This window comes from Pleurodeles waltl, chromosome 3_1 (genome assembly GCF_031143425.1).
Source record: "Pleurodeles waltl isolate 20211129_DDA chromosome 3_1, aPleWal1.hap1.20221129, whole genome shotgun sequence".
Classification (NCBI taxonomy): Eukaryota; Metazoa; Chordata; class Amphibia; order Caudata; family Salamandridae; genus Pleurodeles; species Pleurodeles waltl.
Genome location: NC_090440.1, coordinates 1,787,434,758 through 1,787,454,779, shown reverse-complemented (window position 1 = coordinate 1,787,454,779; position 20,022 = coordinate 1,787,434,758). Strand labels below are relative to the sequence as shown.

The following is a 20,022-nucleotide window of genomic DNA, read 5'->3' as shown; positions in this document are numbered from 1 at the left end:
GAGCTCCTTCAAGAAGTCGATAGAATCCATTTCAGGTCTCTCAGCCCTGTTCCAGTGTTCCCATCCATTAAGTCAATATCACAAAATAAAATGATGGACAGAGTGTTGAACCTTTTCAAACACTCACCCCAAGTCACAGATCTGGGTTTAATCCATCGCAATTTTGCTTGCCACATCACCCCAGTTCGGACCCAACTATATGCAAATCAGTCTTGAACGTACTCCTAATGGGATCAGTGCAGCCCGAACTGCCAAGCCAGGTCCTCGCCTGGCTGGTGAAGGGTGATATCCTGAAACAGGTCCCAGGATGCTCGTTTCCGGTCCAGGGAGGACCTGGCCTGGCAGTTTGGGCTGGACTAAGAAAAGAACGATGGATTAAACCCAGATCTGACTGGGGGTGAATGTTTGCATTGTTCAGCATTCAGTCCATCATCCTTTTGTGTTGCTGAAGTTGCCCTAAGTGGGAAGGGTATGCCCAGACGTGGGTCCCTCGCTCACTGTGCCACTGGATTTAAGCGAACCTGGCTGATGAAGGGCGATACCCTGAAACCAGTCCCAGGATGTTTGTTTCCGCTCCACGGAGGACCTGGCCTGGCAGTTTGGGCTGGACTGTTCCCCTGGGGAACAGGGTCAAGACTGATTTGCATAGGCTGGGTTCAAACTGGCGTGGCATGGTAAGTAAAAGAACGATGGATTAAACCCAGATCTGTGATTGGGGGTGAATGTTTGCACTGTTCAGCATTCCGTTCATCATCCTTTTGCGTTGCTAAAAAAAAAAATCCATAAAGTCCATGGTATACTCTCACTCCACGATATCTAAATTTTTGCTTCTCTCATTTAGTATTCCGTGTTTGTACATGATGTGGAGATAGATATGCATACATTTTAGACCAATTCACTTTGAGGCCCGATTGGTATTGCACCACTGGGCCTACTTGTAAGCTCCATCTCTCAGATCCACTACCATATTATCTGCATTATATGATATGATATGATATGAGTGTCTCGTATTCCCCTTCGGCCCCTCTCCGTATTAATCATTTCAGCAAATGGCTCTATGGCCAAAGGAAAGAGTATGGGCAAAAGTGTGCACCCCTGACTAGTGCAGTGATAGATCTAATAAGGCCTTGAAATCAGCCAGCCTGTCCTCACTCTGGGCCCGTATACAGTAGGGTCATCTATTTAATTATTCTATCACTCATCCAATTTTCTTAGGACCACTATAAAAAAATTCCAACTTAATGAACTGAACACTTTTGCGAGATTGACAGTCAATTTCTACAGCCCTTCATCAGAATTCATCTGGCATTTTCTAGATTAATTCTAAATGTTCTCCTGATATTTATAGAGGTATCTCGCATGGGAATGTATTTGAGATCTATAAAGAGCGGGTAGGAGCCCTGAGCTAGGAGTCTGCCTAAAGATGGTCTGTCCAAATAGTCGGGAATGGGATTGGGCAGGAACTAGTACGGCGGTTTCAGAGAGTCTATTTGTTACTACAGTTCCATATATCTTGCTTAAGTGGGGTGCTCTAATATTGCATATGTTCACAATAAAACTGAGGCAGTAGCCCATCGGGTTCTAGGGTCTTCCTCTTGGCTATTTCTTTTAAAGCTTCTTTTATCTACACCAGTGTTATTGTAGCTGCCTAACATTTGTTTGGAGTCATCTGCGATTTTCTCTACATTTATTCAGTCTAGATAAGCTTCTTTCTCGACTTTCCACTGATGTTCAATATTTTATAGAGGTGTTGTTAATGTCAGATTGTGTCTACACCATCTGCCCTTCTCTTTTCTTTTTCCTATTAATTTGAATTATGTGCAAACCCTTCGATTCGAGTTTGACAATCCATACTAGCAATCAGCCAGTGTTTTCCCCTCACTATGTGCTTCGGCCAAGTATCCAATGTAATTGAGACATCTTCATTTTTCTACAATAATAGCAGGGTAACTCTTGCTCTTCTTGCAGTGCTTGACTGCAATTGAGTTAAATTACTGCCTGCTACTCCAACTCATAAAGGGTCTTATCTAACGTTGCAGGCTCATTTTCTACTTCTTTCAGCTAAGTTTATTTTATTATCTCCTACAGCTTTGTTTGATTACCCAAGGTAGACTCATGTTGGCCACGCTATCTATTTTGGCCTCAAAGGCTTCCCCAGGGGCTACAATTGCTTCACAGATTTTGTTAAATTTCTCTGTAGCAGAAGTGTTCTTGTCTCATTCCTCTTACCTACCTAAGTATTCACCTGTATCCTTTGGTGTCTCAGTGGTATGTGTAGTTGACCCCCAGTTGCTAGGTAAATCCTTGTTGCTTTTTATCTACCCCATTTTTGTTGCAATGAAGTCTCCTAACTCTGGGTTTACATAATTAATATGCAGTAGCCATGATAAATTTATAGCCGAGGCGAAAGCATGGTTCCATGGCCCGTAGAGTCTATGTCCCCTGATGCAACACAGTTTTGTTTTAGGCCTTAGTGAACAAGAAGGTACTCTTCCTACCATTGTTTTCACAGTATGTCATGGTGTGCCACTAGCTATTGCGACTGAGGTGAGCACCCTCCCTCTACAGGATAGTGAGGTGAGCCTTCAACCTTCCTCTATTGCTGACAGCTCTGATAAAATTGATTCCCCTAGTTAGTCCCTCGTTAGACCTTCCCACACCTTCTAGCAAGAGGGTAACTCTCTTTATGCAGTCATTGGTATGTGGTCTGCACCCCTACATGCATCTTACCTCTTCCGCTATGCAGCTTCTAGGACCTTTTCACTAACTTGTGTGATTTCCTTTTCAGTGTCATATTCTTACTGCCTCTTCAATCAATGGGCAATGAGGTACCAAGAGGGGACTTGCCAAAATATTGTAGTCAACAGCCTGCAAATTGATATTCTACTGTTACTCACAGCACTAACCTCTTGGTGCACTCTTTTGTTTGAGGTATGATTTTTGAACCCCCTCCAATGAGGGTGCATTCACTTTTACAGGTGCTATTTTCCCCTCTCTTCTCTGTCCCTAACTGGGCCACCCTCAAACGGGTGCACTGGCTGCATTCTAGCTTTTTCTCTTCTTTCTCAGGTTTTGCATCAGGCAGAAGTAAAAAGCCCAGCACTTTAAGCTGTGTTGCCTGTGCCACCGCTTTTCTCAAAGTGGGGATCCCCCTTCTGTGCCTGCATATTGTTGTGGCCAAGAGTCCTACTCCCTTTTAGCACACAGTTTGCTGCTTCATCACAGAATCATACCTTTATTTCACAGTTGTCTCAACGTTCCAGTCACCTCACAGCTCTGCTTCCTCAAGATGTGCTCTTATTGGTCTCCTCCTGTGATTTTACCAGCTGCGTTCAGCCCAGGATCTCGTTATGTTCATGGATGGCTGACATCTTGAAATCCGAGCCATCACCTCTCTGCCAAGCGTTTTGTTGGTTATCTCTCAATTGTGCTTTAAAGCACACTATTAACTGCCCATCCTGCTTTCTCCCATCAACACCTCACTCGCCAGATGATTTCAGGTGCTCTGTCAGATTACAGAGGATGGCAGGCAGTCTGATGAAAGATCAGCAGGGAACATCTATCCCCATGAGTCAATAATCACACTCCAAAAAAGCATTTGCATCTTATTATAGTAATGTTGGATGCTGAAGAATGTTTATGAGGTCATTTTAATTTAGTTGTTTAAGGCATGCATGCTTTTATTGCAAGAATGAATTAACATACAAACAGTAGTCTGCAGACCAGGCAAATAAAGTACTATGATTGTGTAGGTGGAATAAGGGCTCACCCACGTTATTTAGTCAGTTTTGTAGGCTACACCTTCTAAAGCATAAAGGTAAATTAGAGTCAAAGCCAAAAGCACTTGGCATTTTATTGGAAGAAAATTAAAACTACTGTTTGTGATGCATATGTCCTTGGAACTACTATTTTGTCTGGCATTTCAGGGTGCCTATTTAAGCAATGCAATAAAACGACCTTTCCATTTAATATTGTGGTTGAGTCATTATTTTTCTATGGAGAGTGTCACAGAAATTACTCCGGGCATTTACTCTAGAAAAAGACTGTTTTAAGATTAAGAGTGTAAAAAGCACAGGGGTAACCCTTGTTAGATAGATGTTCTCTCCTACAGTCACAAAATGACAAATATTTAGGGGAGTTATTACACTTCTGAACTTTCCAAATTCAATGACGAAAAGCTGAATTATGTTCTTTCAAAGTTAATAATAGTGAAATGTTGTAGATTCTTTTGCATTTGTAATTTGAATTTGTATATGTAATTAAGTTTTGTTGGCCAATTTATGATGTGAGCCTTTATTACTGTGGTTTTGTGGAATTTTACAAAGCTTTTAAAACCATACAATAAATATTTATTTAAATTAAAACAAACAGATTAGCGACATAGTACAAGACAGTGATCAGTATGATATTTTTCAGTTGCAAAAACATCATGAAGAGATATGTTAAAAATAAGCACTAGCAAAGCCAATAGGTCCGAGTTTGGCTGTTACACTTCTGGCTTTGTTAATGCCTGTTTTGTTTTATCAAACCTCATTGTTGGGTGAGCTGCAAGACCCTCACCAGTATAAGAAAATTACAAATATTTTTTTTGCTCTCAAAAAGCACACATTACCATAGTTGCCCCTGGCTAGGAAGTGAACTTCTTTGCCTGTGGATGTACTGCTTATGAATGAGCAGTGAAGTTAGCCAATGGCCAAAATGGGCTGATCGACAGCACCATAATGTTGCAGGTGGAAGAAAAATTAGATTCACAACAACAGATGAACGCATTATGAGTATACCTCCTTCCTAACTGACAGGACCCACTGGTTCAGCCTAGCCGCTTCCACTTCAGATGCCCTGGACCTCATTTGTAGAGTTCCATCAGGCACCTCCTTGAGCATGACCCTTTTCAACACTCACATGACCCCGCTTGGCCAGCCCTATCCACTCTCAACATCAACGTCCTCTCCTACGTTGCCGACACACAGCTCATACTCTCCCTAACAGACAAGACTCCCAAAAATCTGTGCGACTTCACAACCCACATGACCAATACTGCCGCCTCTATGAAGTTCAACTGTCTAAGGCGGAACCACAACAAGATGAAAGTCATGATTTCCAGAAAAATGTTTTTGCTATCATTCCCATTTGCGAATAAGTTACTACCTACTTCAAGTAGGTGGTAAATTGCAAATGTTTTGTGACCACATTTCGGTAACAAAACATACCACTGCGATTTGGTATTAGGAACACCCCTTCTTAATACTCAATCGGTATGTATGCACAATTCCAAATTGCAATTCGGTAACATGTTATCGAATAGCAAATAGGGAATTCATACTACCAAAATGCATTTTTGTGGTTGCAAATTGCCTGATCGGGCATGCATGATACATATGGCCCATATAATCAAAATGGTCTTCTACCAATTTCTCACCACTTTAAACTAAGCTAATACACAAATTCATGTTCAATATATACCGAAAAATAATGAAATGCAATTAGGTAAATTAATTCAAACACAATCAAAAAACCTCTTAATTTGTGGTTTGTTATACTATGCACTGTTTTTGATGTTCAGTTTTGAATATGTTCAGAACAGAATGAACAGGTCCAAAAGGCCTGAGTATACTGCCACTCACCTCCTTGGCTACTTCATATACCAAAACATTGTCGGATAACTCCTTGCTAACTACATAGCATAACTTAATTTGATGATGCAGCTTGTGGTTAGATAACATGAGAATAAAACACACAAATATGATTAAGCTTTGAAGTTAAATGTAAAAGCATACAAGATGCTGTACCTCTAATTTAAGCGGAGTAACCTCAAGTGCTTTTTGGTAAAAATGGATAGCAAAGTGGACTAAGCCCAGCTGATGAAGAGCCCGGCCAAGGTTGTAATAGGCCTCTTGGCATGGGCCACGAAGATCCAGATATCTGGTTAGAAAAGAAAATCCCTACAGAAAAATACAAAATAATTACATGAATGATACAGACCTAGAAACTTTTGCTAAATGTTGCTATTACAAATCTAATCTGTAAATATAAAATCTACGATCTCTCAAGTAATTTATTCCAATATGATCATTTTTATGTATAACATTTATGTAAAACAGCTCAATGACCCAAAAATGTTTCCACATCTAGAAACAAATTCTCAGCCTTCTAATAACTTATGCATAAGATATTGTTGCACACCTTCTTGCCAATACCATCACTGCTTTGATTCTTGCACCGTATCATGCCAGTACCCCATTGAGAGGGCCACTGGGCATGTGGGGTCTACTGGGCGCAACTGTGGTGGTTGAGGCTTTTTACTCTTGATATCCTGGGGCCCGACTTACTGTGCATCCTGAGCAACTGGGCAAAGTACACTTTCTGCACTTAACTTTCAGCGGTAGCTGTTATTGAGCAGTCAAAGGCTCCCTCAGGGCTGGGGGGTTGGAGGGAGTGTAGATACAAGTAAGTGAACACAACTCATTACTCAAACAGCAAACAGTAAATCAGTGTCCAGTCAAATACTTCCTTTTATAAGATAAAGAAGAATTTTATTTCTAACTTTACCGATGCAAAGGAATAACGATGAGCACAAGCAATAACAGTCCCCTTGAGGTCGGGGCGCTAGGAGTTGTAAGGCAAATCCCTGTCCCACCCTCTTCCATGTAAGTGTTTGAGATTATGCTCAGAATAGGCTGTACACAAGAGCTCTCCTTTGACTCTTTAGGAATTAAGTCAAAAGTGTTGATGCTGCAGTAACACCTTTAGCAACGAGTTCCCCAGGGCCCAACAGGACCAGTTCATGTTTTAACCACATCCGCAGGATGGGAACATTTAGCATTACAGCAGGTGCCCTAAGTGCAGGCGCCTGTGAGTTCTGAGCCTTTTTGGAGAAAGTTGGGCTGCTCGTGGCCCACGCAGCAGCACCTGTCGGCGCAGAACGGCTCTGCCACCTTGCGCGCTTATTGGCGGAGCAGCCCCCTCGCGAAGAAGTGGAAGGCAGCCTTTCTCTGCGATGGCGGGATCCTTTTTTCAGCTCCTGGCTGGAGCCCAGAGGGGGTGCGTTGTCATCTGCGATATCCTTTGCAGTCCTCAGGCATCAGTCCGGGACAGTTTTCTGGCTGGGAGGGCTCCATTTGCCAAATGCAGCCCCAGTGTTTTCCTATCCTGGCATACGAAGTAGCCAAACCAACACCAGCAACAACCCATTCGGTACACAGCTGTTTCCTCACACCTCTCTCATTGAGTCCTCTCAAAAGGGATCCCCAATAGACTTTGCTCCCTCCAACCCTCTCCTCTTCCACACAGGGCACACTGGTCTTGGCAAGCAGGCAGGTGCTCTAGGGCAAGTGGTCTTGATTTTCATGGATTATGTCTCCTCATCCACAGTGTCTAGCAGACCCTTGCCCCCACTTCTGTTCACAGGCAGACATTTTGAACAGCTTCCCCTCCTCACACAGCTGGTCTGGCTGCTTGGCAGATTGTGGGGTCTCAACCTCCCCCCTCCTTACTGTCCTTTTCCAGACACCAAATGTGATTTATGGTCTGAGTCTTTGAAGTTTTATTCTGGGGTTCTTCTTTTTTGTAAATTTCTCATCTTATTTCCTCCTGAAAGGATGTCTGTCGCAGCAGGCCAGACCCCGAAGCTGACTGCGTCACAACACAATTCATGGGAGTGACCAGAGTTTACACCTGGATGGCAGCCATAATGATATGTGCATCAAAAGGTTGAATCCCAGGCACCCAGCCCTGATCCTTATGATTCCCTTATCAGCCAGATCGCCTTCCTGAGACGTGACCAGGCCTTGTCCTTGCGATCTATCACTGAATCAAAGAGCAATCTTTTGACATGTAAAATGAGAGTCTCTTTCTAAATTCCTCCATTGTATCCCACCCAGCTCACAGTAATGCAGCAATACATAAACCTGTCTGAGGGATTCCTCTCTTCCTCATGTCCTCAACCGGCAGGCCTAGGCTTCCCAAAGTGGAACCCAGGGTCCTCCATATAATTTACCAATGCAGACACACTTACTCAATGTATATTCACAACACACGTACTGTCCAGCACTGTCACCTTCATGCACTGTACCATTACGAGTACACATACATTCAGTACACACATTCCGTCCGAACGCACTGAAGCTTTCGTATACTGTACCAGGGTGTGCTGTTTGAAAACACACAATGGAGGCAAATGCACTCACCATGTGGGCGCTGTACAACAACAGCCTTGTACTTCACACATGCACACATACACCCAGCACATGCTTTCATTGCTCATGCACAGCACTACATCTCTCATGTAATATATTCCTCTGAGGCAATCATACACCCAGTACATGCACTAACTACACATATACTGCACAGCACTGCTCTATCATTGTACTGTACCCTTTCCAGGCACGCAAACATCCAGCAGAGTCACTACTCCTGCCTTGTGCCACACTCCCCTTCTGCCTGAAATAGGCCACGGTTGAGTTAAGCACACAGCAGAACTTTAAAAAAATAAGTGAGTGAGTCTGGAGACTGCATTTGAGTGACACACGGCAAAAGGGTCCTTGTTGAGTACTACTGACCAAACCACCCTTGTTTTGCTTAACTCCTAGTAAAGGCAGTAGCCTTCCACTATAATGAGGGTAACACTTCCCGGTCCAACAAGACTGTAATCCGTGAGACAAGTAAATTTCATGGTGCACACGCATGACCGCGTTTACCCATTACAAAAACAAGAAAATCAGCATTAGGAATCCAGACAACAGTACAGTTGGGTACTCAAAGCAGGCCTGCATGTCTCTAAATATGCAGAGGACTTTTCTGCTCCAACATATCCATTATATAAAAATGGTAATTGGCACTGCAGAAGTCTGTATTACTTTGTAATCACATTCCGATGTGGTGCTTCCTCATGCTCATTAAAGTCCTTTATTAATGCTCACAAAAAAAAAACTCACCATCCTTTCCACATACAAATACAGGGCCATTTTCCTACTGTTGCACAGACTTGAGTGGGAATAGTAAATGTATCCCCTCAGAAGAGTAACATTTTCTTTACTGTTGCACAGATTGGATTGGGAAGAGTACATTTTAACCCCAACAAAGTCGAACGGTTTTCTGCTTTTGAACAGACTGGAGTGGGAATAGTACATTTTACTCCTCCAAACTCCAATGCTTTCCCTACTGTTGCACAGACTGGAGTGGGTTAAAGTGTATCTTTTATTTTCTGATTTGAAAACACATTTTCCCGTGATCAAGACCGGGAAGGTCGAAACACGTTGGTGTTAGTTTGTTGGGTGTCTTCTCATGGAATAAAAGAAGATTGACGTAATCCTGTGAGTGCCGCATCTTTAACTTAATGGTTAAACTAGTGTGAAGATTATCGGGAGTAGGACCTTCCCTGATGCTGGCACCGACAAGAAAAGAGCACGCCTTTCTTGGACCTGTTGGAGTTTTTATATTTGTTTTAGATAAGTTATTTAACATTTTTGTAATATTTCTAATTTTACTGTTTTCTATATTTAAATAATGTGATCATTTATTTTAATGTTTTGTACTTCTGTTTTAATATTTTTTATTTCATTTATACATGAACATATATATTTATGCTTTTTATAGTAGTAGATAAAAAATAAAAATTTTTTTTTTATTGTTTCATTATTATTATTATTATTATATATATGTATGTATAAATATGTATATACATATTTGTGTGTGTTTTTCAGCGGCGGTTCCTCCGCTAAGGCGGAGGAGCGTTGTCCCGCTGCTTTCAGCAGAAGTAAAAAATAAAATGCTAATAACGGAAGGGTACCATGATTTTTTTTTATATGGAGCCAGGATAGGGCGGGCGAGACTAAAGGGGGCTGGAGGAGGAGGAGGGGTTTGTGCATCATAAGGACACATGTCTGTTTGGCGGGCCGTGTTGGGCCGGTCAAACAGAACGTGCGCTTTGCATTTCTCCACCCAGGTGTATTGTTGTGTACAGCCAGGAGGGGAAGTGCACAGGGTCTCACTCCCTGTGTGCCGAACGAGGCTGCTCACACCAATCACAACACTGCTGTCATGCTGGTGAAAGCAGTATCGTGATTGGCTGAGGGAAGACTGGGAGCCTGTGTGCTTCCCGGAAGCAGAAGAAGACTGAGACGAACCAGTCACCCGGCAAGGTGTTTTTTTGTATTTTGTTTACTTTTTTATCCCTGATCCCCCTTCCCCCATTTCTATATATATTTTTGAATATTATTTGAAATTATTTATCTTACATTATTTAAATGTTATATTTCAAAATATTTTATATCTAGATGTTGAGGGCTAAGAAAAACTGAAACATCCTCTGTTTGCATACAGAAGGGAAAAAACAATAAGATATAACAATAAGGTAATGCTTGGTATACACTTAAAGGGACAAGAGTGGGTCCAAACTGGCTAATTGTCTGTGTGATTCCTGTAATAGTTGTGAGGGTGTAATTAAAAGTAACAGAATAGCACATGAAGGAGTTAAACATCAATGTTATGGCTTAGAACAAGTAATATTATATACATGCATGTTTGTGCATGCAATAAATTGTATGTTTGACAGACACACAGGGAATTGACTATTAGACTCAATGAACATGTGAGAATGAGGAAAAGGAATGCCCCTCTGGTCAAACTTTAAAATGAAATCCAACATTCAGAGAAAGATGTAAAGTGGTTTGTCTTAGAAAGAGGAGAGGGCACAATGAGAGGAAGTTATCTGCACAAGAAGAGAAAATGCAGAGAGCAATTTTATATGGTTGAATTTGCAACACTCCGACAGGGTTGTATAATAGAGAGGAGTTCGAAGAAGGATTATTATAGCACTATCCATATTTGTATTGAGTAGATTATATAATAGAGAAATTGCCCCCAAGTAGGTGAGTAAGGACCTAGGAATAACCATTTTTGCAATATACATATCAAGAAGATGTATTAAAGGAGAGGGTATAAGGCAATGCTATAACAAACATTTTGCAGGTATTGTGGATAGGAACATTATGACATAATGGGGGTTATTCTAACTTTGGAGGAGTGTTAATCCGTCCCAAAAGTGACGGTAAAGTGACGGATATACCACCAGCCGTATTACGAGTTCCATAGTATATAATGGACTCGTAATACGGCTGGTGGTAAATCCGTCACTTTTCCGTCACTTTTGGGACGGATTAACACCTCCTCCAAAGTTAGAATAACCCCCATAATGTTCATAAGAGACGAGTATATAATTGTTATATAATGAGAGCATTTATATTGTAAAAGGTAAGCAAAGAAAAGAATGGAACTCCATATGTAAACATACTAGAGAGTGTAACGCAACTGTATATGTTAAAGATAAGGGGTGCATGGAGTTATAATGGTGGTCGAAAGGACACAATGAAGTAAGATGCCACAACTCATAAGTACCAATGAGTTAACACTGAAGGGAGCCTATCAGAAGAAAGAAGTTGTGGCGTCTTACTTCATTGTGTCCTTTTGACCACCACTATAACAGTGATACAGTTGTGTTGCACTCTCCAATATGTTTACATATGGCGTTCTATTCTTTTCTTACCTTATTAATACCATAAATAAGGCACAGTAACGCAGTGAGTGAATTTTGAAAAATATACGGGACCACAATACTGAAACAGACCGCTGTTATCTGTAAACAGCTGTAATTTGCACAGGTTACATTTAGAACTATTGTCAGTAGGAAGAAAGGTAGTAAGAAGTGCTGCTGTATTGTAGCTTCACAAAATATCCTGTGAAGGAAGAAGAAGGTGCGGTCCCCAAATTTGATTTTTAGTATGATTAAAGTACAGGAGGTGAGTGTACAGGGTAATGGATTAAATTGTGAATGCCATCTTTTAGAAGTGATGAGTGGCTAATGGGACTATTGCTATTTGCTGGCAGCACAGCGAGGTTACTAGGATTGCAATTTGATAACACTCTCCGTGCTGACTTTTGGTGACATTACCCACACCTTTCCATGATGATTTGGTAATTCAAAAAGGAGAGGTAAGATCCACGAAAAGTTTTGGCAAAACACAAATTTAGAATAAAGAGGTGAGGCATTGTATATAAGGAGATAAAAATAATGTTCCCTTGTAGTGGCATCACTGTTAGAAACTCAGCAGACCAACTAACCATGAATGTGAAGCCAGAATGGCCTCTGATGAAAGTAAAAAGGCACAGCTTGTATTTATAGATTTTATATACTGATAAGCAGAGGTATGATGAATGAATCACCTGGTAGATAAATGGACAATTTCGTGGGAGGGGCTTAGGAACTGTATACAACTAATAAGTGCTGTTCTCTTATAGCGGATGACTATTTAATATTGCACTCGTTTTGTTGCAAATAAATAAGAGACCAGGTAAGATTGGCTCAAGAAGCATGAAATAACAAGTGACCCCCTAACCTTTGAAAATGTGAGCGAATCCAGAAATTGAGAATATGGACGTGGTGGTAGATGAAGTAATTGAGATAAGAGAACTGTAAAGCTCTAATAGTATATTTTCAGGGGAGTTACTACATTATTTTCCCTTTATATAAAATTTCAAATGCAATCAATAGAAGGGGAATTATGCTCCACCCAGACGTGAGAGATGTTAAGCAAATGTCTGAGTGCTGAGTTGACGTGTTACTAAATTTTAGGCTATGCACAGCTACTGTCTATAAAAACAGCAGAATTTACTTACCCTTTGTAACAATTTATCTGGTAGAGACATATTCTAGTTGCAGATTTCTTACCTTAGAATTTCCACCAGGCGTCAGACTAGATCCCGAGATTTTTCTTTGAGCATTACTCTTGTGTGCCGTCAGTCGACTCCGTGTCCATCGTTGGCGTCGTGATGACATTGGGGTCATATATAGGTGGCGCCTCGGTGTAGTGACATCAGTTCTTTTCACGCCTTTCCACGACCAAAGTGCGGAGCCATGAAAAACACTGAGAATGGTGCACCAAAACTAAGGTCATGACAGGGTAATCCCTGTCCCTAGAAATCAGTTTTCAAGCATTGAGGATGGGTGGGTCTGTAAGGAATCTGCAACTAGAATATGTCTCTACCAGATAAATCGTTACTGGAGGTAAGTAACTTGTTCATCTGATAGTGACTTTTAGTTGCAGATTCCTTACCTCAGAATAGATACCCAAGCAATACCATCCCCGGGGGTGGGCTGCGAACCACGATCATACTAAAAAGTGCTGCAGGACTGAACGACCAAAGTAGCTGACTCTGTGGACCTGACTGTCCAGGCAGTAATGCTTTCTAAACATGTGCAGAGATGCCCACGTTGCTATCAACAGATATCCAGGAGAGGAACTCCGCATGCTAACGCTGTGGAAGCAGTTGGAGGAGTGAGCGCGCAAGCCCTCGGGAGGTTACTTCTTAGCCAAAGACAGCACATTTTGATGCAAAGAAGCACCCATCGTGAGATGGTATGCTTCTGCACCGACTTCCCTTTCTTTGCACCCGCATATCCAACAAAGAGTTGATCATACATCTGGAAATCTTTGGTACGATTCAAGCAGGACACCAACACTCTTTTTGGGTCCAGATGGTGGAGTCTTTCCTCTTCATGAGAAGGATGCGAGGTGTGTAAAAAGTAGGCCAAGTGAAGGATTGACCTACATGAAAGGGTGTGACCACTTTTGGAAAGAAAGGAGGCCCTCATACAGAGCACCACCTTGTCAGGGAAAATATACAAGAATGGAGCTTTAGAAGAAAGAGCCTAAAGCTTACTCACCCCTGCAAGCCGAAGTGATGGCAACAAGAAATGTAGTTTTAGGAGTAAGGAGCCACAAAGAACAGTGGTGTAATGGCTCAGAAGGAGCACACATCAGATAAGTAAGAACAATATTAAGGTCCCACTGAGGCATGATAAATGGGGTGGGAGGAAACAAATGGGTAAGACCCTTAAGGAATCTACCCACAAGTGGAGATTTAAAAAGAGAACGTTAGTCCAGCAACCCTGCGGAAGGCTGAGATAGCCGACAAAACCTTTAAGAGTGCTCAATGCAGAGCCCTGCTGGGCTAAAGATAGGATGAACAGAAGAACCTCAGAGAGAGGAGCAGAGAGGGGATCAAGAGACTTGTTTGTACACCCTGCCACGAATTTATGCCAATGACAAGCGTAGACTGTTTTGGTGGAGGGATGCCCTCACAGACTTCGGGTGGAAGGTCAAAAGCCGTTAGCTGCCACCGCTCAATCTCCACGCATGAAGGGGAAGACTGGACAGGTTCGGATGGAGAACCCTCCCCCTGTTGCTGCAACAGAACATCCTCCTGAAGGGGCAGTCTAACTGGAGGATCAATGGCCATGCTGAATAGCTCTGGATACCACATACTCTCCATGCCCAGTCCGGAGCCACAAGGATTACTTGGGCCCAGTCGTTCTTGATCTTCCTCAGAACTCTGGTATTGGCGAGAAGGCCTAAAGCAGGCCCGAGTTCCACTCGATACGAAAAGCGAGTGCCACATTGGAAACTCCAATGCACAAAACAGCTCACATTGTGCATTCTCTGCAGAGGCGAGCAAATCCAACCAAGGTGCTCCCGATTTGAGAAAGAGAGCTTGCGTCACTTCTGGATGGAGATGCCATTCGTGATCGACTATGCATCGAAGGCTGAGTTCCTCTGCTCTGGCGTTCAGAGAACACGCCAGATGTTGAACCACCAGAGATATGCCCTGATGTGCCAGCCATTTCCAGAGGCACAGAGCCTCTTGACAAAGGGTCCAGGAACCAACTCCACCCTGTTTGTTGCAGTACCACATGGCGGTAGTGTTGTCCATGAACACCTGCACTACTTTCCCTTTGAGCGAGAGAAGGAATGCTTTTAAAACAAGCCTGATCGCCAGGAGCTCCAGAAGGTTGATGTGGAGCCCAGAATCCGCCAGAGATCAGAGGCCTCTGATCACCGCCTCTCCCATGTAGCCGCCCCATTCCAGGAGTGGCGCGTCTGTCGCTACTGTCAGATCTGGTTGGGGAAGGGAGAGAGATCTGCCGTTGACCCAATCCTGATTTGAAAGCCACCAGTGCAGATCTTTCGCAGTCCCCTCGGAGATCTGGACTATGTTGAAAAGATTACCCTGATGCTGCGCCCACTGGAACTTCAAGTCTCTGTGCAGAGCCCGCATATGCAATCTGCCACTAGCAGGCTTCAGGAGGCCATGAGGCCCAGCAGCCTCTGAGTTGTTCTCACTGAAAACCAAGATAGAGGCTGAAACATCTGAATCATTGCCTTAATATTCTGGACTCACTTTTCAGGAGGATAGGCCAGAAAACTGCACTGTGTCCAGAACAGCCCCGATGAAAGGGAGCATTGAAAGGTAGTCAGGTGTGACTTAGGCATGTTTGTAGCGAACCCCAGTGTGTGCAGGAGGTTTGTCATAGTCTGAAGGTGGGAGACAACTTTCTGGGGCATGTCCACCTTCAACTGCCAGTGGTCGAGGTAGGGGAAGACTGAAACCACTAAACTACGCAGATGAGCTGCAAGCATCGCCATCACTTTCGTGAACACCCGAGTGACGCTTGTAAGGCCAAAAGGGAGCAGGGTAAATTGTAAATGATCTTAACCTACCACGAATCGTAGGTAGCGTCTGTGGGCAGGCAGGACGGGAATATGGAAGTAAGTGTCCTGCAAGTCCAAAGCTACCATCCAGTCTCTTGGATCCAAGGCAGACAAGACCCGAGCCAGAGGGAACATTTTGAACTTCTCCTTCTTGAAAAAGAGATTGAGGGCCTGAAGGTCTAGGATAGGACGTAAGCTCTTGTCCTTTTTGGGCACCAGAAAGTAGCGGGAATAACAACCACAACCTACTTCTGACGCAGGGGCCCTTTCAATGGTTTCCTTGGCCAAGAGAGCCATAACTTCCTTGCGTAGAAGTGCCAGATGATCCTCCGGTAAGGGGCTGTGAGATGGAGGCATGGCCGGTGGAGTAGTCTTGAAGGGGAAGGGAGTAGCCCCTTCGGATGATCTGCCAAACCCACCTCTCAGTCGTGATGGTCTCCCTGTGGGGTAGGTGATGACGAATTCTGCCACCAACTGGTATATGGGGTTACGGACTAGGAAGGTTTGGAGGGAGCAGCGTGGGTGGCACAATGGCTGGAAAAGGGACGTGAGAGGAAGCAGCTTCCATGGCCATGAATAGGGCGAAAAGGAAGACTGTTGGGAGCGAATGGCAACCAAAAGGCCAAAGGACCGAACCATAGCCCAGCTCTCCTCCTTAAGCCTCTCAAGCGCTGAGTCCGCCTGGTCGCCAAAGAGACCGTAGCCATCAAAGGGCAAGTCAATGAGGGTCTGTTGGACATCCCCTAAAAAAACCAAATGTCCTCAACCAGGCGTGGCGCCTCAAGGCCACCGTCAACGCAACGGCGGACGTGGAGTCGACTGATGCCACCTGACGGCACGCAAGGGTACTGCTAGAAGGAAAATCTCTGGATCCAGTCTGACACCTGGGGAAAATTCTAAGGTAAGGAATCTGAAACTAGAATACTCCATCAGATGTTAAATGCTAGTAGAGGTTGAAGCCTATCAGGCAAGGATTTGGATAGTGAGAGGATTTTTCAAATGAAGTGATGGCAATAAATGAGGGAGATGATCCAACTCCCTGGAAGCGTAAAATTCTTTATGATACTAGGTGAAGAAATCAGTAATAATGGAATTAATAATATTATTTAGATGTATTCTACAAATAAATGTATATTTTTCGAACACTGTTTGTTTTAAATTTGGAAAACAAACTGCTTTTAATTTATATGTCCTGAAAAGAGTTAGGGATACCAGTGATTCTACTGAAACGATGAGGAGACAGTCTTGTTTTATGTACTGAATGTGACTCTCGATCATTTGGTCGTAATGTGATTGTAGCAGTCTTGCCATGTGTATTGAATGTGATTTTACAGTCAATAGAAAGTGGATTATCTTAGAATACGAATTGTGATGAGTATGTTATTCAAAGTAAAATGTAATGAAATTAAAGGTATGAAAGCTCTTGATAACTATAAGATTATATTTTGAAAATAAGGGTACTTGCATTTTTTTCAAAACCAACAGAAGTGTTCTTTGTAGTAAGCAGAATGTTATTATTAACATTAGTAGAAGGTAATTAAGCGAGACTTGAAAGAAATACTTTTTTTTTTGTCCACATGGGATAGATATATTTTGTGCAAACCCTGCTCCATTCGTTTTTAACGGGGGGAACTGTATTTAAGGCGAGGTACTGAGTTACAACAGCACATACATGAATTTTTGTTAGGCAGTTATTAACTTGCTACACAACACTTTGAATGAATGAAAAACAGGTCATAAGTGTTCACACATTGATCAGAAGGCCTTACCTGCACTACAAGAGCGTGTCTCTTTAAAGCATACTTTTGGGATGCCATGTGGATAAATGTTAGGCCGATACATAGGTTAGTAAGAGTTTCATTTTGTTTTGAGCGAAAGGCCTGTACATACTGTCCTATAAGACAAAAAAGTGTGTAAAATAAGTGTAAAAACAATGCACTGAAAAAACATACTTTCAGAAGGATAAAAGAGCACGTATGATTTTGAAACAACCACGCCAAACACTGAAGGGCATCAAGCAAACGTGAGGCAGCCAAATATGTTTAGGATGCTTGGCAGGACCAGAGAGATATACTAAGCAGAATAATAACAGTTTTTGGAGATCATATTGTGTTTCCCCTCAGCCTCAAATTCAGGATGAGTACATTTGGTGCACACTGCCCCATAGCATTCTTTGCAGGGAAAGCAAAAGTTACTTGTAAGTGAAAATGTTACTTACCAAATAACTATGGGCCTGGTTCACAAAGGGCCGCCGCACTCGTGGCTGTGGTCCCACAGTAGTGGTGGGTGGCCTGCACTTGTGGCAGGAGTCCTACAATTGTGGTTGGACCCCATGCTGCAGTTATCCATTGTGGAGGTCCGGCCACAATTAGAGGGCCCCCGTCATGAACTCGGGCCACCCAAGTGCACAAGCACTTTGTGAATCAGTCACCAACTGTTTACTGCCTGTAGTATGGACATTGCAAGTTGGTTTCCTTTGAAGTCTAAGTTTCAGTTTTGAGATAACTCATGATCCCTCCCAGAAACTCATAATGTGCTGGTACAAAGACTCCACGTCAGACTCCCACTCTCTTCCCCCACCTCAAATTGGGTGAGTGCACGCAAGTAGTTAGAAGCAAAGCAAGAGTAATTGTGTGCAGATTCACTGTGAAGGAAAATATACTGTTAGTAGTGTAAAGCAAGCATATTGTCAGCGTGCATTCTGAGAGGTGAAAGGTTGCATGTGTAACTACTGTACTACAAACTGCAAACATATACATGGTAACTAACATTTCCTGGTTGTAGCATAGACTACAAAGCGGTGCTTTCTCACTAAAGTGGTGGCTTATAAGCAGAAGAGGCAGATGCTTGGAAGAATTTTTAGAAACTCTATGCCCACCGTGTGCCTCTTGTTGGGTACAAATTCCAATGAATAATGTTTTGTTAAAGTTTGTGATGTGAGCCAGGTAGCAGCTGTGCATATATCTGCAAGAAATATGTTTCCGAGGAAGGCCATTTTGGCTCCCTTCGTGCCAGTACAATGTGCTCTAGACACTGCATGCAGAGCATGTTTGGCTTTAGCATCTAGCACAACTGGCCGAACAGGTGCAAAGGGCTTGTGCAAGGTTTACACCTGTTTCAGGCTGTTAATCTTGAAGGCCATGAAAACCAAATCATGTGCATGAAGTCGCCATTTGAAACTTAGCATCTAAAACATAGTGGTGAAGAGGGGCATGGCCTACAGCCACCTAAGATGGGGGAATAACTGACACCTGCTCTCCTCAGCTCCAAATTATACTTTAATAAACATATCAATGTGCATTAAGTGAGGACATACCTGTGACAGCAGTGGTGGGGGACTGAACTTTGCCAAAACTCCTTTGCAGTTTGGAGCACCTAGGAGGCCTGATGAGCGGCGGCTCTTGGTGAAGCCTGGCATGCACAGGCAAGGGGGAGCGCAACTGCCCAAATGGCGCTCTGGGGCCTGCCACACTGTGATGAGCAGTTAATGGTGGTGCACAGGGACTAGAATAGCATGGGTGTCCCTTAAAACAACAGTTAGAGGTGGGCCTCCTGGAGTGGCAGGCCTGGTGGGAGCAATGCCCCCATGATGTGAATTGGAGGAGATGCTTTGATGGGTCATGGACCAGAAAAGATCTGCGCTTCCCATGTAGACAAGAGTCTTTGTGAGTAGGCCTAGTTGGAGGTGAAAGGGCTGCTTCTTCTGTGGCAAATTCTGGAGATTTCACTACATTGAAGGAGCATGATGCCATGACTGAACCGCTGTTGAAACTATTGTGAATGGAGTGAGCCACAAAAATGACTAGCAACACTGTCCAATAGAAATGGGAGTATTACATGGCCTCAAATAAGTTTCAATAGCAGCTGAAATACCATATGAACATTTTTGGCACAATGGGCAAATCTAATCCCAAACAGTGTTGGTGGGTGAAAACATTAGCTCCAGATGAGACATCCTCGCCAGCATGGAGTGTCAGAGGGCATAAATGCTGCTGCAGAGACAGATATTCAGGCTATTTTTCTAGAGGTCTAGGCCTCTCTGCCATGGACTCCAAAATCGGCCATTTGACTACTTGCATGATCTAATGAAGGACCGCCTGAATAGACACAGGTGCATTAAAACTGAGACTGAAAGGAGAATCTTTGGCCTAGAAAATGGTGCAATACTGAAAACAAATTTGTAAATCCAACACCAAGAATGAAGATACTGAGGCAAGCTCACAACGGAATAATTTCCACATTATGGATCTGCCTGAAATGCTAAACATGAGAAAACCAGAATCTTTTGCGGAGACTCTGCTAACAGGTTTATTGGGCAGGGTAAACATTTGCCAACCTGCATGTCGTGGAAAGAGAGCATAGTGTATAGATATTTGGACCAAAACCACCACCGGGTGCCCCACCAAGATCTATGATCGTCTGCCTATTAAATTATCAGGACAGTGACACAGTTTGGGGTATGGCAAGAGAGAAAGGC

At 43.1% G+C, this 20,022-nt stretch overlaps 1 protein-coding gene across 1 annotated transcript in view; it reads right to left on the bottom strand.

The window, feature by feature from the left end:
• Positions 1-20,022, bottom strand: part of GTF3C3 (general transcription factor IIIC subunit 3) — a 222,279-nt gene that overhangs the window by 18,574 nt on the left and 183,683 nt on the right. The window contains exons 16-17 of the mRNA XM_069225852.1: positions 17,315-17,439; positions 5,790-5,942 (exon numbers count right to left, since the gene is read on the bottom strand). Coding sequence (XP_069081953.1) covers positions 5,790-5,942; positions 17,315-17,439 — 278 coding nt within the window. The remainder of the gene's footprint in view (positions 1-5,789; positions 5,943-17,314; positions 17,440-20,022) is intronic.